Source organism: Syngnathus acus, chromosome 22 (assembly GCF_901709675.1).
Source record: "Syngnathus acus chromosome 22, fSynAcu1.2, whole genome shotgun sequence".
NCBI lineage: Eukaryota > Metazoa > Chordata > Actinopteri > Syngnathiformes > Syngnathidae > Syngnathus > Syngnathus acus.
This window is the reverse complement of record NC_051106.1, coordinates 9,716,040-9,743,967: the sequence shown is the minus strand read 5'-3', so window position 1 is coordinate 9,743,967 and position 27,928 is coordinate 9,716,040. Positions and strand designations below refer to the sequence as shown.

Below are 27,928 nucleotides of genomic sequence, written 5' to 3'. Positions count from 1 at the left end.
CCGGCAACTCTTACCTTTTTGCTCACGAGAGACTGGAAAGGTGGCGGATGTTCAGCGCAGGTAATTGGATGTTTTTCTTAACTGCTCCATTGCGTCCATTTGGATTGTTCCATTCTAAATGGCAACAACATGGCTGGCCTCTTGCGCTTTCATCATCTCATAGGACATGACGTCTGTTTGCCCCAACTGAACGTTGTAGAAATAGGTTCGACTTCAGTCGAGGTTGCGGCTCAGATGAGGGCATTAGGTTTATTTTCCCACCAGAGCAGCCTATGAGCAAAGACACGTTTTGTTGCCACATGATGACCCTTAATAAGATGTTTCTACTCTTAACTCCCAAGCTCACAAGTCCAGGCCTGCCCGTCGCTTTTTCTGTTCCATTTCCACGGTATTCCCGACAGCTTGCCCCAAGTCGTGCGCCGTGGGATTGTGGTTGTTCTCGTCTTGCCAAATGTTCTAACATTTCTATTCTGTTCTCATTCTCACACAGCTCTGCAAAGAAGAACAAATACGTCCTTGCCTCAGACCTTTTATTGAATCAATAATCTTTCAGATCAACACTAGAGTGTAAGTATGCAATGTATTTTTTGGGTTGTTTTTTAATCTGCCGTCTAGAGATGCTGCTATTGGTACAATAAAAAGATGTCTGCTTTTTCCTCATGCACACCTATATGTGCTTGACCTTATTGCATGTTCTTCTCTTCACAAGCCTGCATTCTGGAGGTCAGGCAGTATCAAATGATCTCAGTGCGTTGTTGTTTGACTGCTTTACATGCGTTCCCATGGCAACGAGTCACACGTTGCTGAAAGATGGTTATTTAATTCACAGGAGCCGTCTGGCAGTCTGGCACGTCGCCGCTGTTTAAAGTGATCTTCTTGCCACAGTGGGCATCCCAATGTAAGTGCTCATTAGAATTCTATTTAAAAGCTCCAACTTGGAATGGCGTAGTGCTGCCACATGCACAGAAAGGAACTTTTCACATCATTAGGCAAAATGTTATAACATTATAAGGTGAACTTGCCATGGTATTTCAAGTCATTTCAAAATATCTTCATGTTAAAACAAGCTAAATGGGCAAGGTCAAAGAAAAATAGGGAAGCGATACGCTTCACTACGAGGCGGTGTGAACTTGCTCACATAAAACCCGAGTGCATTGCATGTGTAGGAGTTTGTTTTTCAGCACTGCATTAGCAACATTAACATATTGGATTGACTGCTAATAGACCATCAGCACAACAACAAATCCAAGTGTTAGTCACCCTAATTGTTCTTTTAACCCCCTCCCTATTCCCCAAGTCAGCACTTTGCCAATGCTGGGAGCACCTGATCTAACAGATATCAGTAGTAATAGTAGTAGTATGTATTGAGTGCATTTTTCATTTGATATAAAAAGCAGCTAAAATGAATTTAAACGGGATATTTTTGAATTGGTTTACAGGATGCCCCTCCTGATGCGTTATTGTAAAGCTTGGTGGTGAGTGGCTGTTGTCAGGCAGGTATTTGATAGCATCATGCGGTCGGTCGGTCGGTCGGTCGGTCAGTCGGTCTGCTCAAGGCCAGGTAAGCCTGTGGGATGAGATGTTCTCTTCGGAAATGATTCCTTATGATGTGTGATACTCTCCAAGCCCATCAGTACACCTCCTGACCTGACCTGACCTGAACTGACCTGGCTTACTAATCAGCTGTCTTGATACCTCTCAGCGTTGCCTTAAATAGCAGGCTTGGTTTGAATCGGATGTTTTTTGTTGACACTAAAAACAACACAAATGACTATCAGTTTGATTTAAAACCAATTTACAAAAAAGAATTTGGGGAAACCATGTTATCTATATAGTACATTGACTTAGAATAGATCTTTATTTGTCATTGTCACATGTACAACGAAATTTCAAATTGACTTGTGGAATGGTGATGACTAATTCCTGCAAATTCCAAGCAACGAGTTGTTTTGTGATCATGGGAGATAAGAAGAAAAGATGAATCAGAAATTCTGTTGATGCTGAGATAGCTCTGAAACTGTATTTCACTCTCATATGACTCACTCGTGATTTATGGATCGTCATTTATTCATTGTTATTGACTGTAGTGACGAGAGCAATGACATGCATGCTTTCCCCCCCCCCCCCCCCCCCAATTTCATTTGTTTTTATCTTACCATTGTGAATCAAATAACAAGATTCACACCTACATTCAAAAAGGTCAGATAAAAAGCAACATTGCTGGGGCTCAATGTGGTCATTTGTCCACGATGGCCCCCTGACTTTGACACTGTTGAAACCTGATTAGATTTCTCCAAGCAGAAAGTGTGTCGCCTAGCAACGGCAAATCCCTGCCGACGGCAGCTGATAAATAATATTCATTAATATCGTTGAACAAACGCAAGCTGATTGAACATGTACGATTAAAGCAAAAGCCCGCGGCGAGGCACAAATGACACATTGGAAAGGTTTGACTTATTTCGAGGTCCAAATGACAGCTTTCTTGTAATGAGTCCTTTTCAGAACTCCCCGCCCCCACCGCCTACACCTCCCACGATGATTATTTTCCCCCTCAGTTGTACAACTTCCCCTGTTCTGCTGCCGAAACTTGACTTGACGACTCTGTCTGGCAAAGACGCGCACGGCAAACAGCTTGAAGGGGTAGCTGGGCACAGATTAAAATAGGAACCGTAGCCGATTGGATTATACCTAATACGCCATTTCATGTCACATTCTGGGCTCCGCGCCCTTGTTTGTGTGTAGTGTACATCCGAATTACAATTCGAGATGAACTGCAATTCCTTTCCACTTCTAAAAAGCGGCGAGCGGCCGACAACTCGCTTTTCCTGATGCATTCAATGAACCCACAATGCACAATTGTGCAGGACGCGTCATGTTAATTCAAATGGGACGGATATGGGTGCTAATGCGCACAGGTTGGGTTTGAATTGTGGTGCAAGTCGCGTGACTTCTACAAGAAAAGTGACTGGCGCATTAGTGAATGCAATTATATAAATAACTAGTCAGGATGCGAAGTGGACCGACGTAGCGCGGTGCAGAGTTGCTGTGCTCGGCGGGGAGGGAATCCCTCCAGTACGCCGCGCTGTTTTCTTTACCAAGGAAACCCACACTGAGCACTTTCTGACGCAACTGCCCATTTTAGGAAACATGCGTCAATGGACCGAATCAACCTCGCAGCTGCTTCTGACGTCCGGAACCGGCCCAGAAATGTCCTCGTACGTTTAAAGGGCTCTATTTCGGTTGTACCCACGGTGTAATTCTTACGCCAGCATCCACGGGAGGAAGCTTTTAACAAGGCTGCCTATTTCGCCACTTGATTCTAAAGACGCCCGGGCCGGGCGGGCCGGGCCGGGCCTCCTCCCCTTCGGTTCAAATCGCAACGCCCATCTGCGTGACGTGGGTTCCTTCGTCGGTGTTGAAAAGCAGTTGCGCTTCTCGATAGTGCCATTGAAGTGAGTCATCTGTAGGAAGTGTGGTTTTAAAAAAAAAAAGGAAAAAAAAAAAACTAGCATCGAAGTGTTCCGCGAACGCCACAGACCACGCAAAATCGGCAAGACACTGGAAAATACAGAGAAGGACCGAGAGGCAAAATAAAAGTGAGTGTCATTTTGAGTCCGTGGATTTTAACGTGATAAATTCGCGCACCTTGCACCTCTTGAAGAACAAACAGACACTCACTTCCATTAGCTGACATCGCTGTGATGTTCTAGGTGACTCGAAATCCACGCGCTACACTTTTCTGGAAAAGTATCAAGCAGTCGAATTGGAGGATTTTTTTTTTCTTTCTTTTTTTCCTGTCCACCCTTTTGGTGCCTTTTGATACGAGCGAGGATTTTCTACCGCGTAATCTGCGCGCACAACAAGTCTCCTGATATCTTCTATTTTCTTCCTGGATCATGTACCAGGACTACTCCGGGAATTACGACACCTCGTCCCGCGGCAGCAGCACCTCTCCGGCCCAGCCCGAGTCGTTCACGAGCGGCAGCAGCACCATCGGAAGCCCCATCTCTACCTCAACCTACCAGGTAACTTTCAACAACCTGAACCTCAATCTTGCTGTGCGTGTCTGCAGTTTAAACAAGTTGAAGTGTTTTTTTGTTTTTTTTTTCGGTTGCGCCCATGGGTGCGAATTGAAGCGTTGGTTGGTGTGCGCCCAAAGTGATCAAGCCGGTCTAATCGTGTACGTTTAATTCAGCCTACAAATGACAGCTTGCTGTTGTGACAAGTGTGGTGCATATGTGTAAAGTCATATTTGTCGCGATTCATACAAATAAATACATTTAGATTGGATTGAATAGAGCTACTGCGCCCGATAGTTGCACATGTCGATATAAATGAAATATATAAGAGCACCGTATAAGTGGATTTGGGCTGCCGCGCAACAGGCGCGTACTGGGCAATACAAATCCAATTCGACAGATGTATGCGATATTGTGGAAGAGTGCGTGCGTCGGGGCGGCTTATGTACTTCTCTTTAGACACAATCAAATGACAGCGAATTTGAAATGGTCGTAAAGATCAGAGAGCGCCTTGCCTCATTTATTGCTGCTCTGCTTCTATTGGAATCTCATGTCTTGTGTGATTTGGAAAAACCCCAGACGTTCCCCCCCTCTAAATCTGACTTAAATCTTATTTTATTGCTTACCGGAAAACATTGATGTTTTTTTTTGCGTGTGCATTACGCCTCAAGTCAGTGTTCGGATTTGAAAGGAAAGGTCCTCGAAAAATGTGGCGTGTTAGCTTCCCGGTTTACTGGAACTGACCGCGTTTCACACGCACTGAACAAATGAGTCACCAGATAAACAAAAAGTTCCACAAGACTGCCGGGATATCCGACGGAAGGTTGGGAATAACTGGAAGAGAAGGACGTGCGTAAACAACGCAATAGACGCATGATTAATCGAGCAGCCCCAAAAGTTGCTCCCACCTGCATCGATGTAATCATTTCTCTCCGGGTTTCTGTGGTAAAGAGACGACTGATAAGCAGACACTTTGGGCTTTCCCACATGATTCACAAGTTGTGTCACTCACTCTCCATGTGGACTGAATCGTTATTACCATCAGCGCAAATGCTGGAAAATGTGCAACCACAATGTGCTTGGTTTTTTTCTTTTTTTTTCCTTACCATATGTCCTCTCGCTTGTTCCAGAAATACAGGGTTGACATGCCCGGCTCCAACAGTGCCTTCATCCCTACCATTAATGCAATCACAACAAGCCAAGACCTTCAGTGGATGGTGCAGCCGACAGTCATCACCTCCATGTCCAACCCGTACTCCCGCTCCCACCCGTACAGCCATCACCTGAGCAACGGGCAGGGGCTGCTGGGCCACAACCCCCTGGCCCGCCCCGGGGTCATCCGCTCCATCGGGGACGCCAGAGGTCGACGCAAGAGGGACGAGCAGGTGAGGTGTTGGAAAAACTTGAGTGAGGGCTGCAAAAAATACAAGTGGGATTTAGTCGACACAGAGGTGCTTGTTACTTCCCGGGAACCGTCATGGTGATTTGGAGTCGGGCATTTTATTCAAGCATTAATAGAAACATTTCCTTGAGTTTTTAGACAGCCATGCTAAATGGGTAGCTTTTCTTGCCCACCTGCAAGTCCAGCACCTAAATTGCTAAAAAAAAAATAATAATAATTTCACTTGAGCAGCGACTATCTGAAGTCACTAAAATATTGTAACACTTTACTGAGCTCTCTGCGTTTACAGTAAACAAATGAATTGTGGTCCGAAATAACAAACTCATCATCTCACGCCTTACATCAATAATTATGCCCAAAGATGTACGCTGTAGAGGAAACCTACAGCCGTCCATTTCTGGATAGGCTTAAAAAGCATGCAGAATTACAGAGGATCAATTGGTAAAGGGGAAAAAAATCTGGAACCTTCAATGGAGGGGGTTTACTGTTTTTCCATGTATTCCCGTATAGATTTTTTTTCATAGAAATGTTAGCTGCACCCTTGACTCAGACATTTTCCTGTATTCGTGCACCTCAGTGTGAACGTGTCATTTCCCCAGGCTAAAACCAGACACACACACACGCACACACGTAAAGACACGTCTTTGCATGAAGTCTTTACATGTCATACATGTGTTAACAGCACTCTAACAGGTTCCTTGCTTTTTACCCTCAGCTCACCCCAGAAGAAGAAGAGAAGAGGAGGGTGCGGCGTGAGAGGAACAAGTTGGCCGCCGCCAAATGCCGCAACCGCAGACGCGAGTTGACTGAGTTGCTGCAAGGGGTGAGTAAGAACCCCCAAAACCATGATGTTGACATACTGCACATCACAGGTGTCCAAAGTCCAGCCAAGTGAGCATTTGCATGTTTTTTTTATTGGGCCACCACATATTCTAATCATGATTTCAACACGGAGAAAGAGTCCAAATGTTGAAAGAGAGCAGGGTTTTTTTGTGTGACGAAAATGGAGTGTTATTTTGTATTTGATTTGCAACGTAAATATTCACGAGTTTTCACTCATAATTGGGCTCAAGTACAGAGCAACCAAAAAATAAATTCAAGAATAATAATGAAAGGTCGGAGGTTTATCGGTCGCACAGCTCGATTGGATTATAAATTTTAGGAGCAAAATGCAAACAGGCAGTCTGCAAAACTGTGACAATATTCAAATTTGTCAGTGTAAATAGTTTGGAGATCTGCGTGGCAGGAGCTTGCCTTTTAAGATGATGATGGGAAAGACCATGTAAATAGCTCTGAGTGTTGATGCTGAAAGGATGATGATGATGAAAGGCCTAAAGAGCCTGGCAGCAGTACAATCGTTTGATGAATGAATGTACTCCACACCTCTCGTGCAACCTGGCATGACTGGTTTCACCCCCCCCCCCACACACCTTGGTCACTGCATAAAAAGCCGACACAAGAACAGAAGCTTTCTCCTCGGCGGCTGTTGTCAGACACGTGGCCCTCACTAAGAAAATGAACTTCAATGAGATCAATTTTGACAGAGCTCAAGCTTGTTGAGACTTCCAAAAGTCTCAGGAATGGAATGCGCCATAGGCAGCTGGCCCTGCGAATGCAGCAGATCCGAAACATCTCCCGAGAACTCACAAATGCTGTGAGCCGCTTGCACAAAACAGCAACACAATGGGGATTGGCCATTTTTTGGACTTCCAAATAAGGGAATGTCGGTTCCGAGTCACGCAGTTGTCTTGTCGAAACGCACACCTCCTCTTTGTGTGCCACTTCCTCATACCTTTGCCCGTGAGTCAAAGTTCTCAGACAGCATGTCACCTTATCTTGCCTGTCTGTCTCACTTTCCTGATGAATTGCGTCTGACACACGCACGCACGCACACACACGCAGACTCACGCACACGCACACCCACGCACGCACGCACACAAAGGAGGACATAAACTAAACACCGCAAATTATTAGTTGAAGTAATCAAAGCAACACTGCTCTCTTTTGGCAGACTTGTGTAATTACTTCTACGTAACTACAGAAAAAGACATCCGTTTTATTTATACAGGCAAAGGAAGAGTAAGAATGCCGATTTTTATTTTCCAAAGTAAATAAATGTTTGTGTGTGTGTTCACCCGATCTTTCATTTCTGTCCGATCAGGAGACCGAGAAACTAGAGGAGGAGAAAGCCGACCTGCAGAAAGAGATCGAAAGCCTCCAGAAGGAGAAGGACAAGCTGGAGTTCATGCTGGTGGCCCACAACCCCGTGTGCAAGCTGCCCACGGAAGATCGCCAACTGGCTCCGGCGCACCACCATCAGCAGCACCAGCAGTGCGCCCCCCTGCCCTTGACCATGCGCCCCAACATGGTGGCCCGAGCCCACGTCAACCACGTGGTGGTGAAGCAAGAGCCGGACGACGTGCAAGAAGCGGCGGGCAAAGCGCAGCATTCCGTCATCAAGCCCATCTGCCTGGGCGGGATGTACTGTACGGACGCCGACAGCCTCAACACGCCGGTAGTGGCGGCGTCCACCCCGGCCGCCGCAGCCAACGCCCCCAACCTCATCTTCACCTACCCGAGCATGCTGGAGCCCGACAGCCCGTCGCCCTCCTCCGAGTCGTGCTCCAAGGCCCACCGCCGCAGCAGCAGCAGCGGCGATCAATCGTCCGACTCCCTCAACTCGCCCACCCTACTGGCCCTGTGAGGACGGTCCGAAAGACTGTGGCCCGAGGCGCATTTGGACCACGTGAGCCGTGCCCCCCTTTCGCAGGGAGAGAGACCTCACAAGGGCTACGCTGCGTGTTGGACTTGTGTCATTGCTTTGCCATTTCAACTCTTACAGTGTCAACGTGTTTACGCAAGACTCTCCCTTGAAATCTGGCCCTGGGGACTTCAGATCAGAAACAAAATTAGTTAGTTCTTCATATATGTATATAGCTATATCTATAAAAATCTATTTTTTGAAGAAAGAATTCAAAGCCATGACCACTTGCACTCTGCAAAGACGAATCAACAGAAAGAGGTCACAACACGAAAGAAAATGAGCAAACACTTAAGCGTCTTTATTTGAAGATGTGTCCTGAACCCCCCCCCACCCCCAAGGACCTTGATTCATCACTTTAACTGTATTTTGTGTGCTGAAAAAAAGTGTTTTCCTCCGTCATCTGCCTGTAGAAAAGCATCATGGTCTTCGGTGTTACAAATTGATGGCGCCTTTGTCAAGGCGATCTAGTTTGCCAATGTGACTTGACTACATTAATATTGGTGTGCTTCACCTCAGTGGTTGTGTACCTGATGTTTAAGACAAATGTGTGTTGAGTGTGTGTGCGTGTGTGCGTGTGTGTGTGCTCTTTATATTGTTGCCATCTTGAAAGAACGCAGGCTGCGTGATAGTAGTACCAAATAAACAAACAGGGCCGCTGTACAACATCAGGAATTTCTTTTCAAACATTTCAAAGAGGACAAAGTTTTTTCACTGGCTCTCACGTTGGCCCTTTTTGCTCACATTGTGGGGGGGAAAATAAAAAGGTCTTACCTTTTGTCAACACTGCCACTAAGGGCAGGTCAGGTTTGACAAAACCAAAAAGCATTGTATGACATTTCTAATCCTTTTCTTTGTTTGTTTTTGTGTGAGAGAGAAAAGGAGGCATTTTTTTGCGCTAATATGAAAAAAGCCACTGTGGTCTAACCAGACTGTCACCAGCTGTCAATGATGTCAACCCTGTTTATACTGTGTTTGTAACAGCTGTCTTTTTAAAGGAAAAATAACAAACAAACAAAAACTTGGTACTTGGTACCTTCGGCCTAAATGGCTTAAAACAATAAATAAGAGTGTTTTGCAATACAGAAGGAATAATAATAAGACATCGAAACTGGGTTGAAACACAAACATGGGACATTTTTTAATGATTACTTTTTGTAACAAAGATGTTGGTAATTGCACTGAGAAGGATAAAGCGGTCATAGTGGAAACGCTTCAAACATTCCTAAAGAAGTTTGTGGGTGTTAAATGATCTTGCGCTGGATGCAGACAAATTGACATTTTAATATGATAACAATATGCTGCTACCTAGGCGGAAATTTCTCTTTTTCTCTTTTGGCAATAGAGTGTGGTTTCATGCAGATGCAAAAAGAAATCTCGGTTCCCGCGCGACAAAAAAAAAGAAGAAAGAAAAGAAGTGATAACCAAAAAGAGATTCTGTGTCTGTAAGTCAAGATAGTTTGCGACTCCTTAACACACATAGGAAAGCCATTGACGTAAATCTTCTACTGTACATGTCATCTACTGTCTATTGCCTGTTTTCAACTACTATGACTTATTTTCCAAATGCTTTAACTGTTAAAAAAAAAAAAATCCAAAAGAAAAAAACAGCAATATGTAAATAGCTGTGTTTGTTAATTTAAAATAAATAAAAATAAAATACATTTCCAACTTGGACTTTGTGGGTTATTGTTATTAATTTTGCATTCTAGATTATTTTCCAAATGCCTCTTTAAGACACTTTGGAGGCTGAGTGCCAATGCGGAAAGTGAAGAGAAGCTCTTTGGGAGCTTTTGTCGCCACCCAGTGGTCAGAGTGTAAGACGACAAAAGCATGCAGCACAAATACATAGATCCTCCAGGTGTTACCTGTTTGTATCTATTAGGGTGCATCATTTGGGGCGGGACTATCAAACAAGTAGTGCAAACAAGTCAAGGATGCCAAAGTGGAAAGATCAAAATGTTTGTTGTTGGATGCATCAATCCACACAATTCATTGCAGCCATCCCCAGCATCAGTGCCTGGTCAAATTTCATTTTTCCAGCAGTCTTGCCACATCTGATTGTTCAAGGACGAGTTTTTCACAAGTCTTTTGTCAGTATTGAGAAGGATTCGCCGAAAGACTGTTTCGTTGATGGTTCGGTTCCTTCAATCGATGGAAAGGACGGACACAGTAAAAAGGTAAGCTTGAGATGACACAATGTGATCTGTAAGCTTTAATGCACTTATCAAATCAACAAACACTTTGAAGGCTGATTGGCAATGAAGAAAGCATGAAGAGAAGCTCTTTGGGAGCTTTTGTCGCTACCCAGTGGTCAGAGTGTAAGACGGCAACACAAATCTGTTGAACCAGTTTGTTGGTTTAGGCTTCAGGTGTATAAGATATGTTTCTAATATTTTTTCTCTTGTAGTTAAAGACATAATGTACAATATTCAGGTTGACAAATTTAATACATATTTTAAAAACTCTTACATCTAGAATCAATTGAGCTTTTACACAGGGAAAATAAAGTCCAGTCAATTTAAGGACCAGTGTCAACGAGGAGTCGCTGCATAATGGAAGACCTCACAGGAAACAAATCTCACATGTTTCATCATGTATTTGGTAGAAAGTCCCTCTTCCCCCCAGTTTTACTGAGTAGTTGTATGTCAGTAATGGTGATGTCATGGCTCACAGCCTTGCACATGTCATAAATAGTCAACGCTGCTATGGAAACTGCAGTCAAAGCCTCCATCTCGACCCCTGTCCTGCCGGTGGTGCGACAGCATGCCGTGACCACCACAGCGTTGCGCCGCTGCTCCAGTTCCAGGGTGACCGAGGTGTGGTCTAACGGGAGCGGGTGACAGAGCGGGATGAGGGCTGATGTCTGTTTGGAGCCCATGATGCCGGCCAACTGGGCTACCGCCAAGGCGTCGCCCTTAGCCAGCTGGTTTTTCTGCAGCAGCCCGAAGGCGACGGGGCTCAACAGGACGGTGGCGCGGGCCTGGGCTGCTCGGCGCGTCGGCGACTTACTGCCAACATCCACCATGCTTGCTCGGCCTTGAGCATCTGTGTGGGTCAGCTGGGCTTCTGGGGTGCCATCCAGGCGAGGGTCACCTGTCTCACTCGCGGACTGTGCGTGCTGGAGCTCTTGGCTGGGAGTCTTACTGTGATATTGTTGAACGTTCTGTTGTGTACACTTGACTGTGGCCTTCATTAGTAGGTGTCTGGGGAAGGGTCTAAGATTCTTTGTCTGGGGGTTGGAACTCACAGCGTTAGGGTGAGAATGGGAGGCAGTTTGACCGCCGATAAAGTCAGACAAGTGCTGTGGTACTTGGATAAAGGCTGCTCTCTGTTTCTTCTCATTGAAACTGCCATTTATGCCTTTTGTTGAACAGCAGTTAGTGTCCGCCTGTATGTTGCCTGGAAAAAGAAAAAGTGTCATATAAAGATAACCTTCAGCTGAAGTCTACAGGCCTCTACAACCTAATGTTGTGAGTGGACATTGATTCAAAGGGGTGAGAGAAAATCTGAGTTGACGACAGACTAGTGTGCGTTTGTACGTACAGCTGCCGTATCACCCACCGATGAGGATCATAGGTCTGTTCTTCATTTGGGAGATATTGAACATGCCTGAAAAGCAGTCACTCTGTTAACACCGACCACACAAGAGCAGAAGTGAAAAAGACAAGTTCTTACCAGCATGTTGTTTCTTCTTCCTGCCCACAGCAGCGCCGATTATTTGCAGCAACTCTTCATCTGACGCTCCGGAGCGCAAAACATCTCTTAGGGACACTTCGGAGTTACCGAACAAACACACCTGAGGACACATGGCAGAAACATCAAAGCGTTTGTAGAGTATGAGCATCCCCACGCTTTTTACCTTGAGGTTGCCATCTGCGGTGATGCGTAAGCGGTTACACGAGCCGCAGAAATGCTCCGACATGGAGGTGATGAAGCCGAGCTGTCCTTTAAAGCCGGGCACTTTGAATGTCTGTTGGAACACCGCGGAGAAAGAGGATGTCGTGACGAAGCAAAACATTTTTGGGGGGCTTCATCATATATGAAGTCAATTATATATATACAAAGTTTGATGTGCCTCGCTTCGGCTAGCCCGATCCGATAGCCTCAAAGCACTGAACAAAAAGGGCAGCAATACAAAGTGAAAACAAAATCAAAAAGAGAAGTTGAAAATGATGATGATGACCTTTGCTGTGTCTGAGTGTCCGGTTGGAAGCGTTTCTAGGTTGGCCCACTGCTGCTTAATATGATCCAACATCTCCTGGTAGCTCACCATCTTTTTAAAGTTCCATTTGTTGCCTGCAAACAGAAGAAGATACGCACTTAATCCAGATTTAGGCAAAGAACATTTTTGACTCTTTTAAAAAATTGCAATTCTATTCACTCTACATGTCATTGATTGCTCGGTCAATTCAGACATGATAGCCAATCACAAAATGTAGGTGAAATGCAAAATCTCAGCCAGTCCACTAACCATCAAATGGCATGTATTCGATGAAGCGCACTTCCAAAGGCTTCTTCTCTGTCAAAGCAACAAAATCAAGCAGCTCGTCTTCGTTCAGGCCTCGCATGACCACGCAGTTGACCTAAAGCAGGTTGCACACCACAACAAACGCCACTCAGGTGTCCATCCAAAACTTTTTGTTTTTCGACTGCCGATGAATGAAATCGCTGAAATTGCATATTCTCCACGGGCGAGACGGGAAGTGAGTCATAGCGTCCGTTGTGTCGCATGCAACCACGCGCACATTAAATGACGCAAGTAGACAATAGCGAGTGCCCTTATAAAAGAGCCATTGTTAGTTTGCCTTATTGAATATTAGACCAAATGTGTTTTTTCATTTGAAAAGTCAGAGATGATAGAGAAAAAGCTCTGGCGCACACTCTCATTCTTTAGTCCTTTAAACCAAAGTTTGGGTCACAGCCACCTTCATCAGGCCAGCCAATGACCGCTTCAAAACAGCCTTCTTTTTTTTTCAGGCTGAGGAAGGTCATTGTGACTCAAAAGTGTTGAATTAAAGGACAAAAGAGTGTGTCAGATAGTGTGCAGGAGTTTTTCCTTTGAAAAATGAGAGCCCAGTAAAATATAATACTAAATAAAAAGAAAATAGGACCTTATCCAACTTCAGACGAGCAGACCTCATCACAGCATTTTTGTTTCTTTTGTTCTGTTTTCCCTCTATTTCTTTTCAAACCTTGTTTTGTCTGAGTGCATTTGAAAGGGAAAAAGAAAAACGACACGACACCTTGACTGGGTCGTAGCCCATTTCAATGGCCTTATCAATGCCTTCCATGACCTTGTGGAAACCTGTGAAAAAAGAAGGGGAAAGTTGAACATCATGAGACATTTATCAGTCTTAACGCAGTCTGTTAACTTTTCAAGGATTAGAAAAAGCAAGCAAAATGGTTCAGTTGCCAGAACTTTCTCTCTTCCTTATTTCTCCATCTCGGTTGCTCCATCTGTGCATTCCATCCGTACGCCCACCACACAGAGCGGAGCCTGCTGTCAAAGTGAAACTGATCCACATCCGGCAGAAACCGCTTATAGATTCATAGAGTGGATTTCAACATAGTTGGAGCCAAAAACAATTGAGAAATGTAGCAGGAGAGTCCTGGTGTCAAATGGCCCATCTTAAACCTCACCAGTCTCGTATTTAACTTCAAAGTGCAAGCGGACCTTTTCGCCTGACGATGAATTCAAACTTGGCAGGTACGAGTGAATCCAAACTGATGTTGATCAGGTCCAGGCCCGCATCTTTGAGTCGAGGCAAGAGTTTGGCCAGGTTCATGCCATTTGTTGTCACCGCGATGCTCTTCAGACCTTCCAATTTTCTCAACTCAGCTGTACAGATGAGAAGAAATCAAATAAATAATAATATATCAAAAAAGAACTGCATGGTTAATCACAAAATGAGTCTATACCCTCAAGACTTCTCCAATTATTTGTCAAAAAGTGTTACCAATGATGTCCAGCACATCAGGTCTGATGAGCGGCTCTCCTCCAGTGAGACGAATCTTCTCCACGCCCTCTTTGACAAAGAGGCGAGCGAGCGTCAGTACTTCTGCAGTGGACAGAAGCTGGCCTCGTGGTGTAAGTTTCACACCCTCCTCTGGCATGCAGTACTGACCTGAAAATGATCGAGACATTGTCTTTTGTCTCTCATGGTCTGAGTTGTCTTCATGTAAATTTGGGCAAGCTCCAGGCTGGCAGGTAGACTTACAGCGCAGGTTGCATTTCTCAGTCAGGGAGATACGTAAGTAATTGTGTCTCCGGCCAAAGTTGTCCGTCAAGAACGATGAGAAGGGAATGTTGTTCTTCCCAAGCTTCTCCTAAAGAAAAGTCATTTGACAAGTAGTAATAAATAGTACATGTACAAATAGTTCATGCTGCTTTCGAAACGGAAATTGGCCATTGCGTTTACGACAGCTGGCTGAAGAAAAAAGCTGGCTAATCATTTCGAAGTGGTAAACGGCCCTCCCGAGGAAGTCACGTTGCACAAGGTCTCAAGTCTCGTGAGCCTTGCCTGCCAATAATGATGTACAGTAGCTTTGTAAAGTCAAACACAAGACTTGTCGTTTAGTTATGCATTCACCTCCTGTCAAAGCAATTCCACTTTTGTTTATAAAGACAAAACAACAAATCCTATTTTAAATGAGTAGTTATACAAAGAACGGCAGCTAAATCAACATCATATTAACTTTGGTTCTAAGTGTGTAAATGCTGAGTTCATTATTTTTATTGGCTACAAATTTGACTTTTTCTGACTACACAGCATTAAAAAAGAAAATTAAGTTAAAATTAAGTTCTGATATTTCAAATTAAAATATCATGGAAAAGTATTCTAGTAATACCATTCAAAACAGTGAAACATGTACACTATATTCATTCATTACACACGTTTATTTATTTATTTTTTTAATTCTGATTATAACTTAACGGAAATCACAATTTCGGTTTTCTCTGAGAATAAATTCATATTACATAAGACTCATTTTAAAAAAGATCATTTTCAAGATAAAACTGTCGCAAGTATTTAGAGCGATCATTAACGACACCTTTGTACTGGTTTAATAGGCCATAATGCCCCACCTATCTCAAATGGTGCCTTTGCAACTATTCCAGAAAATTAAATATGAATAATATAATAATAAGATTACCTGTCTTGTCAAAGTTTTTGCAGATGTTTTAAAGTCAGGGGAAGCTATTGTGGAATTAAGTTCGCTTTTGTAAGTCGCACTAGAGAAAGGTCTTCCACCAGCTCCGATCGGGCACTGAATCAAGAGTTTTCGGACACTCCTGTGTGTGTCTTGTAAGCCAAAACGTAGGGTCGACGCCATGGCGTTATCTTTCTGCTGTCTCCATATGTTGACAGAAGTCTGAAGTGAAAGTCTCCACGAGATAAACACGCCAGGACGGAAGAGCAAAGGTCGTCCGTCATATTTGGGAGCCAATGGGAGCACGTGACGTCACAAACGCTTGCACCCTGGGAACTGTAGTCCATCTCGGAGTGAACCTTCACTGCACACTGTAGTGCACAAAACGTGTTTGACAGAAGATGATGGTCCAGAATTTAGACTAGATTTTTTAAGGAGTCTGTCTGAATAGGACTGTGCACTCACTAAAGGGGAGAGATTGTCCCCACAAACGTAAAATGGAAGTTTATGCTTATGTCCACTAGATGGCAGTAGATCATTTAGTTTTCAGCACTTGCAGGCTTTTCATCTCAATTATTCTTTATCTCTTCATGTATCTTTGCATGTCACGCAAGTGCATCATTTGGCCGCCACCCAAAGATCACACATGGCAAGCAGCACAAAGTGTTTAGGTTGTCTGAGTCATTGGACTGACATTGCTAATGATCCCATAGGGACATAGCAATTAAACCGTTATTTAAAGCTGCTTGTAATTTGTGAGAGAGAAAAAAAAATCCCGAAATAATAGACTCACAAGGGTCCTTCAAAGAAAAAAGGTCAATTCAAGTTGGAACGCAAAATTGGATAATTCAGTTAACACATCATGGGCTTTATTTTTGTTGACTTCGAAGCATGCAATTGGGCGTAAAACTGGTGCATCTTCATTTTCATGCTGGTGCAAGCTTAGTTTAGCATATTTGGGAGTTTAGTAGCCCACGCTGCACCATGCAGTGCGCTTTGGCGACAATGGTGGCGTTTTATTTGACTCAACCCGGCACACCTGATAACCTGATGGCTGAAAGTAGAATAGACCTTTGACCAGCTGGGAGCTGACTTTAGTTATGACACGTGATTTTAGTGAAATTGCTCGAGGAGCAGGCAGACAAATTTGGAGGTCTGCCGTGAAAATAGAGTTGATCATTCTGATAGACACGATTTACAAATATTTAACATAAACATATTCGATATTTCTGCACCACTGTCTTTCAAACATTTGCTCCATCTTTTTGCAGACCTGCTTTATTTTTGCTGCGAAGTCACACAATCCCTGTGGTGCTGGCATCAGTGGGCCTCTCCTGGTAAGCAGGTGGCGCATGTCTGGGAGGCTATTTTGCCGTTAGTCATCAACATTTGTCATTCCATTTGGGTTGCATCGAGCCTTCTCCGTTTTTCTCTGCACGGTGGTGGTCATTTTTATCTTCCCTCGCTACACTTGAAAGATAATTTTGATGTGTGGACAGACAGAATGGAGCATTTATAACAGAAAGGAGTAGTATTTTTTTTTTTTATGAAGTTCTTTATCTTGAATTGTATATAATGTGTTCAAATTTAATCCAGAGAGCATATGTGTACAACCTGGGTATATAAAATAGATGAAAAAAAAGATTGAGCAACCTTTTTGTGATCATGCAAAACGTAACATTTGGGAAGAGTTGTCAATATTTGTCACATGGCAGACCGGTGTGTGGACGAGCGGTATAGAAAATGGATATATTGACCTTTCAAATAAATGCAGCTTCATCTGCTATGAATTTGACCTTTACATTCTTTCTAAAGTACTTCCACTTTCCCAGAATCCTGGGTGGGTTATCTATGCTTATTAGAAATAACCCAGCAGGCAAAAACACATACAGTATAATCTATGTTGACTGTGGTTCTTTAACTTCAAGCACTGTTGGGCCACATGCTCCAGCTCAAGGACATGTGGTCACCATGCAAATGTCGGGCCTAATCCTCAAGTTGTAATCAATTCTCCACCAGAGTGCGTGTTAGCCACTGGGGACAGCTCACAAAGAAAAAGTGCAACAAAACGAGAGAGGAGGGCAGCAACAGTCATAAAATTGAACAGGCCTCTGTGGCATTGTCCTTGTGAATAAATAACCATCTCACTCCATGCTGTATATTGCACAGTTCCCTCAATAGATGCTGGAGGAATTGAATTCACTTGCTATACACAAACAGTAGCATGCAGAATCAGTTCACTTGTCCCACTGAAGAGGTCAACCATCTTTTGAAACTTTCTTGTGGCCAGTTAGCAGAAAAACAAAAATACACTTTAGCTCAAATTAAAATAATTGTGGACTGTACAAGAGGTCAATTCAAAGTAACAAAAGAAGAATGGCAGGAAACGGTTGTCATATGTGATGTACTTAAGGCTGACATTTAAATGTCACATACTGCACCGTTTTCTTTCCTATTTTTTAAAAAAGACATGATTTGATGAAACTTGAAAATGGATTTCACTCATTTGAAGACATCTCAGAACACTCCGTTTCACTTGATGAATAGCTTGCCTCCAAGGACTTGGCTTTCCACCTGAGCAAAGTTGTTTGCAAGCCATAATAGGTGAGGCAGTACCTATTGACCTTTGTGCTGACCCTTGGCAAGTTGTTCCCTCAGTCATGGTCTGCTTCCGTTAAAAGGAACTATTATTAACTTCCGCCTGCACATGGAGGTGAGCCACTTTCTAGTTCTCCGAGATTAATGAAAAGGTAGAATGAATAATTCAAGTTTATCTTCTGGATTCGTAACCGAACTCTCTTTGGAGACTAAACTCCACCGTTCCTTTGCCTTTCAGCTGCACTTGGTTTGGAGGAAATGTTTTTGTTGCACTATGAATAAATCATGAAAGCAAAGGAAAAAAAAAAACTGTATCAAACAGGAATTCTAAAGATCCCCAGCATCAGCCAGCATCCTTTGACCATTTGCCCTTCATATTTAAGATGTAAGCCCTGGCTAATTAGAATTCAAAGACATGCTGAGAATGCAGTTATGGAAATATTTGTAAGCTATTTTGCCTTTTAATTTGGCTTTTGCACGTTTTCCCACCAGGGCTTAATGCAGACGAGGCTCATTAGAATGCTGAAATGCGTTTTAACTATTGTATGACCTTGCCTTGGCCGTTTAGGACCGTGATCGGCTCCTTAAGTCATGAGCACCAGACAAATAGAATACTTACTGTTATTATGGAAAAATGACTTGGCCTTGTAGCAACTTTGCAAACAAGCCCAAAGTGACATTACAGTTTGGATCATTGACATGGTAAGCAGAGCTGCATTCTTTTGGCATAAACTTCTGATACGCTCACAAACTTCAGCAGCTTAGTGAAAAAGTGCTGATTCAAAGAAACAAAATCAAATGTCTCCTTTCTTTGCGGGGGCTCGTTTTGACTTCACACTGTTTTCGTTTTAGTAGCCGTACTCCCCACTGGCGTATGGTACGGAGGGCAAGTTGAGCAGTGACTCATTTCCAGGAGTCTAGATGAGTACTTCAAACAGGATAAGTTTGCTGCGGCGAAAGTCTTGCAGCAATTACCCGACCCGAGGAGCAAACTGGCAATTAAAACAAATTATATTCGAGAGTATCGTTCTCTAGGTTCGCCTGGTCGTCATATTATTGATCCGTTTTTACGTATGGAAAACCTTTCTGCCAAATTTGTTTTATCTGAGGCGTTGACATATCTTGTACAGCTTACAACCATGAACCATGATTTGAAATAGATTTTACTCAAAGCTGCACTGCAGCCAGTGACATTTTAAAGAGGGGTAAAAAAAAAAGAAAATGAAGTCCTCTCAACCATGTGATTGACTTTCCCCTCATGTCCTTGGCGCTTTCCCTAAAAACTATCTTTAATAGTCACGCGGCACAGAACAGCTCAACTATGAAGGTAATACATCATTGTGAGTATTGCTTCTTAACCCCGAGATTTGGATTTTCAAATTTCACCTTCGCAAAGCCTGCCATAAAGCAAGTTCTTCAGACGGCTATCCAGCCAGCTGGGGCCTTTGCAGAAAGTAAGTGCTTTGCAAAAGTCAATGAGGGAAACATGAAGAGTGCCCAGTTGGAGAATAACCACGCTGTGACTAAATGGGGGGGATACAAAGCAGTCACTTGGAGGGCGGGGCTGAGTGCTCGCTCTGCATGGAAAAATGGGGATGTTTGAAATGTCACCTTTCTGCTGCTCTTACAAAGCTTTTCTCCACGTCGATAATTGTGCTTGCTGTTTTTAATACTCGTGTAAGGAAAGTCAAGTGTCTGAGACTCTTTTTGTCGCATTTTATTCCGCACTACTTCTTCAGTACATTGAAACCTGAGTTGCATCACAAAGTTTGACACGTTTAAGTGCTGCGTTTTCATCACGACCACAGAAAGGTGGTGATGAGATGGACATAGCCACCAGGATGAATTTTCAAACACGCAAATTGAATGATGCCTTTCAAATTGCAGTAACCTCCTGAGTCATAACTTTTATTTGCCATTTCTGAAGGTGAAATGAAAAAAAAAAAAGTGTTTTAACATAATGACAGAATGTACCCATTTTTATTCTGACATTGGATTTTAAATGTGATATCCTGTCGCTACAATCTCTGCATTTTCTTCTCAGGCATGCTGGAAGTTTAGCGCTGACTTTGGGGGAAAAAAAGCAAATTACATAGTGGACTGCTTGCCACTCACACTTTCCTTCCTGCGGTGACTGGGCGGTAATTGAAGCCACGCTGCCAGCACAGAGGTCAGGTAAGTGAACCATTGTACTGTCCGTGTCCTGACTTCACCATTCCATCCATTTCCATTTTTGCTTCATGCATCTCAACCCTGTACTATATGTCCCAGCTCAATTTCATTGGGAGGCTTTCAGCATTTGTACAGTGACAAAATACGTTGCATTTATGTTTCAGGTCATTTGTGGTTGTGTTGAAGTGCGCTTGATCACAATGAGTGTTTTGTTTGTTTTTGCTTTGGGTTCAAATTTGCATTAGAACATTTGTGTGGTGCGAGGTATGTTCTTCCTACGCATATGTGCATTTTCTCTATTTTTAAAATAAATAAATAAACATTTGCTGAATATGGGCTCTCTGACTAATCAGTTCAAAATGTACTTCAATACAGCACAACCCTAATGAGGACAAGCAGGATAGAAATAGAAAGAATGAATCTGAATAATTGTGGATTCATATTGTTCCAGGTAGGCTTATTTCCTATTCGCAGGTCTACTTCAACATCACCTCTAAATATCTGCAATGACTCATTCTTGAAATGTGCATTTCCCCCTCTGTCAACTTTATCAAAGAGAAAATAAGAGCGCATTCAATGTGGGAGTCCATTTTAAAAGCGAGATTTGGTTGAGACAGAATAATGGCAGCACAAGACTGGTGCCATGACAACTGGGGACTAATGCGGCTGAGGGATCCGTTCAGAGAATATGATAAAAGTGAAAAGGCAGATAGGTTGCTGAAAACATTCGGATGAATACTTTGCTGGTGACATTCTGGGTTTCCAGATGATTCTCGCTACATTCTGGCATTGCTTTCTTTGGATTTTATTTGCATTTATTGGCAGGCAGGTTGCACATTGCTATGCCGTGAGAAGGTCTGACATCTGGGATGTAACCACCACCTTGTATTTGTCACAGAATCCAGACTAGAAGAATAGATTTGCACGGAATTGTTTTGCAAGGCCTTTTCAAAACACTGTCGTTAGCTTTCCGACAGTTTTTTCCCAAATGATTCAGCATAGAATTCTGCAGAAAGTCAAATATATCGATGTAGTCATAATGACCTCTGTGTCATTTGTTTGGATTTCCTTTCCACTGTCTCTTTGCGCTCCTCATTAGTGTGTGTCGATAGCTGGTCATGAAAGAAAGAGAGCAAGTGATTGCCACCAGCGACGGAATCAAATATGACCCTTGGTTTCTAACGTGGAGCCAATTAAACCATAAACGTTGTGGGGGGGAAAAATAATGCGCCATTGACAGAATGTAAAAACAAAAAACATGTTATGTTAAATTGTGATAAAAGTCTACAAACTCTTCAGCCCACCCAGTTCCATCAGTGGGGACTAATTATCGGTATTTACCTTTCCACCCAGGCCTCCGCCTACACACACACACATGCTCAGGACTTTGAGAATCGTGGGAAAACTCTCCTCGTCGAATCTCTTATTGATATGTTTGTTTGCAGGTTGGCATTGATCAAATGTGGATGTACTTTGTGGTGAGAATCAGCACATGGACAGTTTGCAATGAGTTAGTGTCCACGCTATGTGGCTCACAGTAAAGGAATGACTCATCTGTAATGGTCAGTGATGCATAACATATCAAGTGCTATATTTGGTTGAAGTCAATCATCCTCACACCACTGGCACACTTGAGCGTGAATGAGCAAATCTTGATCTGGCTTAAACACTGCTTTATGTCACATGTGTGGTCATTAATCAATATTGAGTATTAAAATATGACCGCTTTACATATTACTGCCAGTTCAAAAGTCATGCTGGGATGAAGGAATGAGCGGCAGAGAGAGAGAGAGAGAGAGGGGGGGAGGGGGGGGGGGGGGGGTGAAGGGTGATGTGGTAAGAGTGTGTGTGGGTGTATAAATTTCCCGCTGGGGACGACGCTTTCACCCAGAACGTTGCTTCGGAACGTGTGACACGCAAGGCACAAGTTTGGATATAAACATGGATTTAAGATTATATCAATAGACAGGTGAAGAGGGCCAACTCAGTGATAATTCAAAAAAAAATTTAGGAACCACACTTTTTTTTCCTGTGAAAGAACAATGTTGCTTGAATGGGATTGTGCAATTTATGCAGTAACCAATGAGGGAATATTGACCTACATTATAATTTGGTATATGTATACAAAAATTGGAGGATACTTTCACACTCTTCACCTTACATTTATTTGCCACATTAAAACCATGTACATGAGTGTAGGTAAATAAATGTTGTGTATATATACTGTACATATTTGAATAGTATGATTTTTTTTTTAAACAGCTGTGCAAGTGATGCAAACTTTAATCATCTACATTTTAGAGGCCAACTGCTACCAAAAATGCCAAAAGGTTCAATGAACCTGTTTTCCTGCATTGCCACCCACGAACAAAAGTCCTATATTACAAGCTCATAGAATTTTCGTAGCTGCTCAAAAATGGATGGCAGGCTAATGTTTGTCCAACCCTGCTCTCACATTTCACACTGTTTATGTCTTTCCACTGAAGTATGAAAATGTTATTCATTAGCATCATTCTAGGGGTCATCTTTGTCGCTCTCTTTTCTGCGTGCATCTCCATCCGATTGGAGCTCCATCAGCTCCACTTCATGTTTGGCTGCAGTCTCCAAAACTTGTTGTTTGTTGTAGAAGACCACAAAGTTATTAATGATGGGATGTATGGGTAAGGCGATGGCGATCACCCCACACAAGAAGCTCATGGCCGCGTTGCACTTGCCAAGAGTGGTTTTGGGGTAGATGTCTCCGTATCCCACCGTCGTCATGGTGATGATGGCCCACCAGAAGGATTGTGGAATGCTTCTGAACAGAGTCTCGGGGTGACTTTGCTCCATGGTGTAGCCCAGAGCGGAGAACACGAAGATACCCACGCCCATGTACATGAGCAGCAGCCCCAGCTCTTTAAGGCTCCTCTTGAGCGCGTACGTGAGAGTCTGAAGTCCCGACGAGTGGCGCGCCAACTTGAAGACACGCGCAATGCGCATAATGCGCAGCGCCTGGACCGCCTGCTGAACGTTGCCAAGTTCCATCATGGAGGCGGTGCCGAGGGAGGTTAGCGTGAGGACCACGTAGAAAGGCATAATAGCCAAGAAGTCCACAACGTTCATGAAGGAGAGGGCAAAGTGTAACTTATTAGGCGAGGAAGCCAGGCGCAGCAGGTATTCAACGGTGAACCACAGCATGCACGCCGTTTCAATCGCCTCCAAAGTCGGGTGCTCCACGAGCTCTCCCTCGGCGTCTGTTACCTGCAATTCCGGGATGGTTCCCACGCACATCACCACTGCTGAGACCAGGACGGAGAGGAAGGACGCGATGGCAATGACGCGCGCTGGGACAGAGGAGCCAGGCTTCTCCATGAGTCTCCACAACAAGCGCTGGCACCTCTGAGTGCCCGTTGCACTCTGGTCCACCTCCATGTCCTCCAAAATCACCTTGACTTTGCTGGCTATCTCCCTCAGCTCCCCCTCCTTCTCGCTCAGATCACTTTTGCAGCATTCATCCAACGCACTTTGGTCTATTTTCCAGAACTCCATCTCCTTGATGAAACAAATGGGGCAAATGCCACGCTTAATGTGGATTTCGTCAAAGTAATAAACATCGACGATGCACTTGAAGGCATCTGGATCTCGGTCAAAATAAAACTCCTTTTGCCCCGGGTCAAAGTCGTCACAAAGAGACGAAATAAGTTCTTCGTTCTGCGCCGATGAGCAGTTGACCAACTCGGCCAGTCTGCTCTCCGGGTAACGATTCAAAACGTCCCCGAAAAGCACCACTCGGACCCCGCCGATGTTCACAGTGATCTCAGGCTCACCACACGAACTGCTTCTGTATCTTGGCTTCGGAATCGTCCACATTCTTATCAATGCTTTGTTTGAAAAGACAAAATGCGGTGTGGCGCAAAAGGTGACGCGCTCTAAGTCGGGTGGACGCACATCACTTGGGAAACATATTTTTCCTCTAAAGCTGACAGACGGAATGACACAGCTTGCGTGTGTCTCCTCTTGCACGCGCAAGAGAGCTCAGGGGAGGGGAGCGAGAGAAAGAGAGAGCGAGCGAGCGCGAGAGAGATGGAGTATCGTTTGATTGAATGTTTAATTTACCAAAGCAGGTATATGTAGAGGAAAGAAGTTATGCCCCCTAGCACTCGGCTGCCGCATTACATTTCTTGACACCTCTTGAACACTGGACTTCAGTATACTACCATATAATCATTTACTGTGTCTAAATCTTCCAGGAAAACCAGAAAGCCTGCAAAATTCTCCATTAAAGGCTTTCTAAAATGTTGGCGAGCAAAACAGTCATGTGGATCACAATTGCGATCAGTGCAAAATGTACTGATGGATTGAATTCAACTTTTTTGGAACATTGTCCATGTTTGGTTCCTCTCATCATTAGCTGAAGTCCAGCATGTTGGTGTTAACATAAAAGCAGATGTAGGAGAAGTACTCCTGCTGGAAGAGTCCTGGAATGTCACAGGTCACCTGAGAGAAACACATGAATCACATAAATCAGCTGACACACAAAAAAAAATATTGCTACTGGTTGTACAATGTATTTTCAAATAACGTTCTGTTCACACAAAGTACAGACGTTGTGGTTATCTTGACCTGACGATGGATTTAGAATCTTCAATTGGCATAAGAAGGACGTTTTTGGAACATGGGAGAAAGCTGGAGTACCGAAAGAAAAGACAAGCGCGGTACTGTACACTCCTCAGAACTGCGAGGTGGATGAACTAATTAGTAGGCCGGCCGAGAGCGGCTAATCCATAATCCAGACCACCGGGGAATTCTCCGGTGGGTTAGGCTGCCAAATGCGCTTTGAGACAACAATTCAAAAGACACTCTGGCTTATTTCTGTGTCTTACGTCTGTCTCGCTGACATTGGCGGTTGGGTCAAGATGCACGAACAATGAGGCAAGTTCTTGTCTCAGTTTCTCTGAACACTTCCTGTCTGACTGAAGCAGAAGGGCCTGATAGTTGACAGGTAATCCATACCTGGAGGCGTACATCATTAAGGGGACAACAACTCAAAACGACAAATGAATCGTAACCTGACATGGGAAAATGGATGAATCACCGGAGTACTGATTCCACAAAGACCCTTGCGGCTTTCAGATGAATCCAGGCCATAAACAACTGGCTAAAATTCACCTTCAGCCAATGCACAAACACGCCCTGAAAGATGAAAAGTACACATGGTTAATGCATTTTGACCAACATGTTAGAAATGGGTGCTTTGCGCCGTTGTGGGCGTGAACACAGCCGACTTGCTTTACAGCCAATCTGAGCGCCTCCTCTCATTCTCTTTAAAATTGGCGCACAGAAACTGATTATCAACGCAGGAGGGTGAAGTGTGCAAAATATGACAATAAAAAAAACTCACATATTGTTGTTTTCTGTGAACATGGAGCTCCTTCCACTCCCGTTGCTGCTTCTCCTCCAGGTTGAAGCAGTACTCGCGCACAGTGAACCTACGTATGTATATAGGTTGCATACTACGCTATGGTAAACAACACAGATAACACCCGTTTATTCTACCACTGCATTTTCCAGCCATCTGTCCGTCTTACTTGCTTTCCTGAGCTTTGGCTTTGAATTCATAAACATCTCGTTTGAAAAGTGTCACTGAAAAAATGCCCCGTTCTCCGTCCTCGTAGAGTTTCCTGATGGTGATGCAGAAGAAATTTGGAAAGCTTCAATTTAAAATGACAGGATTTAAAAATATTTAGTGTGCATTGACTCACCTGCTTGACCGAGGCACCACAAACTCTGACAATGATTCATACTTCCGCTCCCAATTCACATAGTCCCCCCTGGGATCCAAAACATTTGGAATTTGAGAATGCCACGTAAAAAACACATTCGGTGAAGTGCGAAACATATCACTTAAGTATGTATTGAGTGGCCGTCATCTGGCTGACCTGCTCACCACCGCCAGCAAACTAGTGAGGTATTCTGACACCACCAGATCTTCTCTCCTCACCATACCGTTCAGGCAGCATGTTTGCAAACTCCCTCTAAAAATAGATATTTAGATGTTAAACACATGTATGGATGTATCATCCGCAAATGATGTCACTTACCCGAATGTGTGCTCCAGGCACTGCAAGCTTGCGTTTACACTGTTGTACACAGCAGCTCGGGAATTTAATTCTGTTTCCACTTGTGAAACCTCCTGACATAAACACCCAGAGCAAATAAATCATTTTACAGTAAGGCAATTATTATTCATTTAGAATCCGTTTTGCTTCATAGCTATTTTCCATCATGAGTACCTTATTGATGATGTTTACCAGGCTGGAGAGAGGCAGTGATGTGGGATACTTGGCCTTGTCCCAATGGAAGTTGGTCACATAGTTTAGAATGCCCACTGACACAGAAATACAGAAAGACAACATCTTTTTAGCTGCTGTAACAAAAGCTGTTGTGTTGTAAACACACACTGTAAACACAGTGAGGCACGGCATCATACAACAGAAGATGAATACCTCTCAGAGACTTCATGTAGTCCTTAAATGGGGACTGGAGGTCTCTTGGCTTTGTGTTCTGGCCTGTTGGAGTGGATTAGGTAACATTAATATGAAATGATAACATAAGCTCCAGATGGTATGTGTGTGATTATGCATCTAATTAACTCAACACCTTTTCAACATTGACATGTTTCGGTGTGGCCGTGCGTGTGACTCACCTCCGTCGGCTGAGACGTTTGCCATCACTTTGTCTTGCTCCATCATTTCTCTCATACACTGACATGTTTTGTTCAAAACACTTCAATCAGAAGAATTGCGTGTGAGTTGAACGGCGGACACTGATAATGTACCATATTAACTAGAATTGAAACCATTTTCTATTTTGAAGCAGGGTTGTTTTCCTAACCAATTTGTCGGATAACGACTGGCTTGTTTTGAACTTTTTTTTTTTTTTTTACCTTTCAGTCAAGGCATCAAGTGTGTAGAGTTCATCTGACACACTAAGAAGACTGTCCAGTATTCCAACCTAAAGGAACCAAACATAAAAAGAACCAGTACACACGAGTATTCTGAAAAATGTCACGGTACCTTTTTGTGAGTCTGGCCGTTTAAACCAAGCAAGTTGTGAATTAGAAAAGTTTCTGTTAAGATGTAACTCCAGGCTAAGGAACTCATTGATCACCTTGAGTGAACTGGGTCAGATGTAAATTTTGCAGCAAACCGAAGACAGCAACCTGATCTTTTTTCCTTTACCAGAGAAGGACACCAAACACCAAACCATCCTCAACTGTCCTCACTCTTCTCAAATAAACAAAGAGAAAACGACATGCAAAGCATACTTCACCAACCTTCAGATCTGGAATGGTGAATTTGTAGCAAGATGCCTGGTTAGTCTTGCCAATGATGTGCTGAAGTTTCTCAACACTCTTTACACTGGTCTTATCCAACGGGACAGATATCAACCGCAAGTCTCGCATGACTACCACAACGTCATTAAATACCTCCAATAAAAATTGAGAGAGAGAGAGAAAGATGGAGAGAGCAAAGCAAACACATTGAGAATGGAGAGCAAAATAGCAATGCAGATTCTGATGTGGAAAGCACGTACTCAAACTTGCTTTAATACTTTTCAGTTAGATTGTTTTGTTAGAAAACGTCTTAATAAAGTCAAACAAAAATAGAAATGTTAAGATTAAAATTCTTACCTTCAAGTTATCTTCATTGGGATCCTGTGTCAGTGTTCCACAGTGAAGTGTTCAGAGAGTTTGCCTCACGAGAGACTACAGCCAGCCCACAAACCTCTAGAGTCATATGAAGCCAATACAGTTCCAATGATCATTATTTTTTCAATGTT

General features: G+C 43.5%; 4 protein-coding genes across 7 annotated transcripts; 1 reads left to right on the top strand and 3 right to left on the bottom strand.

The window, feature by feature from the left end:
- The first annotated feature begins 879 nt into the window (after positions 1 to 879).
- On the top strand, positions 880 to 9,600 carry fosl2 (FOS like 2, AP-1 transcription factor subunit). 3 transcript variants are annotated; one of them, XM_037240852.1, is made up of 5 exons: positions 880 to 898; positions 3,906 to 4,025; positions 5,150 to 5,404; positions 6,137 to 6,244; positions 7,583 to 9,600. In XM_037240852.1, exons 3-5 carry the CDS (start codon positions 5,165 to 5,167, stop codon positions 8,123 to 8,125), a joined length of 891 nt encoding a protein of 296 aa, XP_037096747.1. In that variant the 5' UTR covers positions 880 to 898; positions 3,906 to 4,025; positions 5,150 to 5,164; the 3' UTR covers positions 8,126 to 9,600. The 3 variants fall into 3 exon arrangements, with proteins under 3 accessions (XP_037096747.1, XP_037096745.1, XP_037096746.1); XM_037240850.1 differs by lacking the exon at positions 880 to 898 and adding an exon at positions 3,415 to 3,596 and having other exon boundaries at positions 3,711 to 4,025; XM_037240851.1 differs by lacking the exon at positions 880 to 898 and adding an exon at positions 3,422 to 3,596.
- Positions 9,601 to 10,382: 782 nt separating this feature from the next.
- Positions 10,383 to 15,595, bottom strand: mocs1 (molybdenum cofactor synthesis 1). 2 transcript variants are annotated; one of them, XM_037240847.1, is made up of 11 exons: positions 15,341 to 15,595; positions 14,404 to 14,512; positions 14,143 to 14,310; positions 13,860 to 14,024; positions 13,429 to 13,490; positions 12,657 to 12,768; positions 12,369 to 12,481; positions 12,045 to 12,155; positions 11,861 to 11,981; positions 11,747 to 11,794; positions 10,383 to 11,584 (listed from the first exon to the last, which is right to left on the bottom strand). In XM_037240847.1, exons 1-11 carry the CDS (start codon positions 15,518 to 15,520, stop codon positions 10,776 to 10,778), a joined length of 1,998 nt encoding a protein of 665 aa, XP_037096742.1. In that variant the 5' UTR covers positions 15,521 to 15,595; the 3' UTR covers positions 10,383 to 10,775. The 2 variants fall into 2 exon arrangements, with proteins under 2 accessions (XP_037096742.1, XP_037096743.1); XM_037240848.1 differs by having other exon boundaries at positions 11,437 to 11,584; positions 11,729 to 11,794; positions 15,341 to 15,594.
- Positions 15,596 to 22,253: 6,658 nt separating this feature from the next.
- kcnf1b (potassium voltage-gated channel, subfamily F, member 1b) lies at positions 22,254 to 24,093 on the bottom strand. The gene has a single exon (XM_037242128.1). It carries the CDS (start codon positions 23,954 to 23,956, stop codon positions 22,622 to 22,624), a length of 1,335 nt encoding a protein of 444 aa, XP_037098023.1. The 5' UTR covers positions 23,957 to 24,093; the 3' UTR covers positions 22,254 to 22,621.
- A 150-nt stretch (positions 24,094 to 24,243) lies between these two features.
- On the bottom strand, positions 24,244 to 27,551 carry atp6v1c2 (ATPase H+ transporting V1 subunit C2). Its single transcript, XM_037241721.1, has 13 exons — positions 27,423 to 27,551; positions 27,033 to 27,100; positions 26,793 to 26,872; positions 26,593 to 26,655; positions 26,380 to 26,474; positions 26,188 to 26,279; positions 26,026 to 26,121; positions 25,849 to 25,917; positions 25,675 to 25,767; positions 25,488 to 25,575; positions 25,182 to 25,279; positions 24,970 to 25,099; positions 24,244 to 24,583 (listed from the first exon to the last, which is right to left on the bottom strand). Exons 1-13 carry the CDS (start codon positions 27,549 to 27,551, stop codon positions 24,494 to 24,496), a joined length of 1,191 nt encoding a protein of 396 aa, XP_037097616.1. The 3' UTR covers positions 24,244 to 24,493.
- Positions 27,552 to 27,928: the final 377 nt, after the last annotated feature.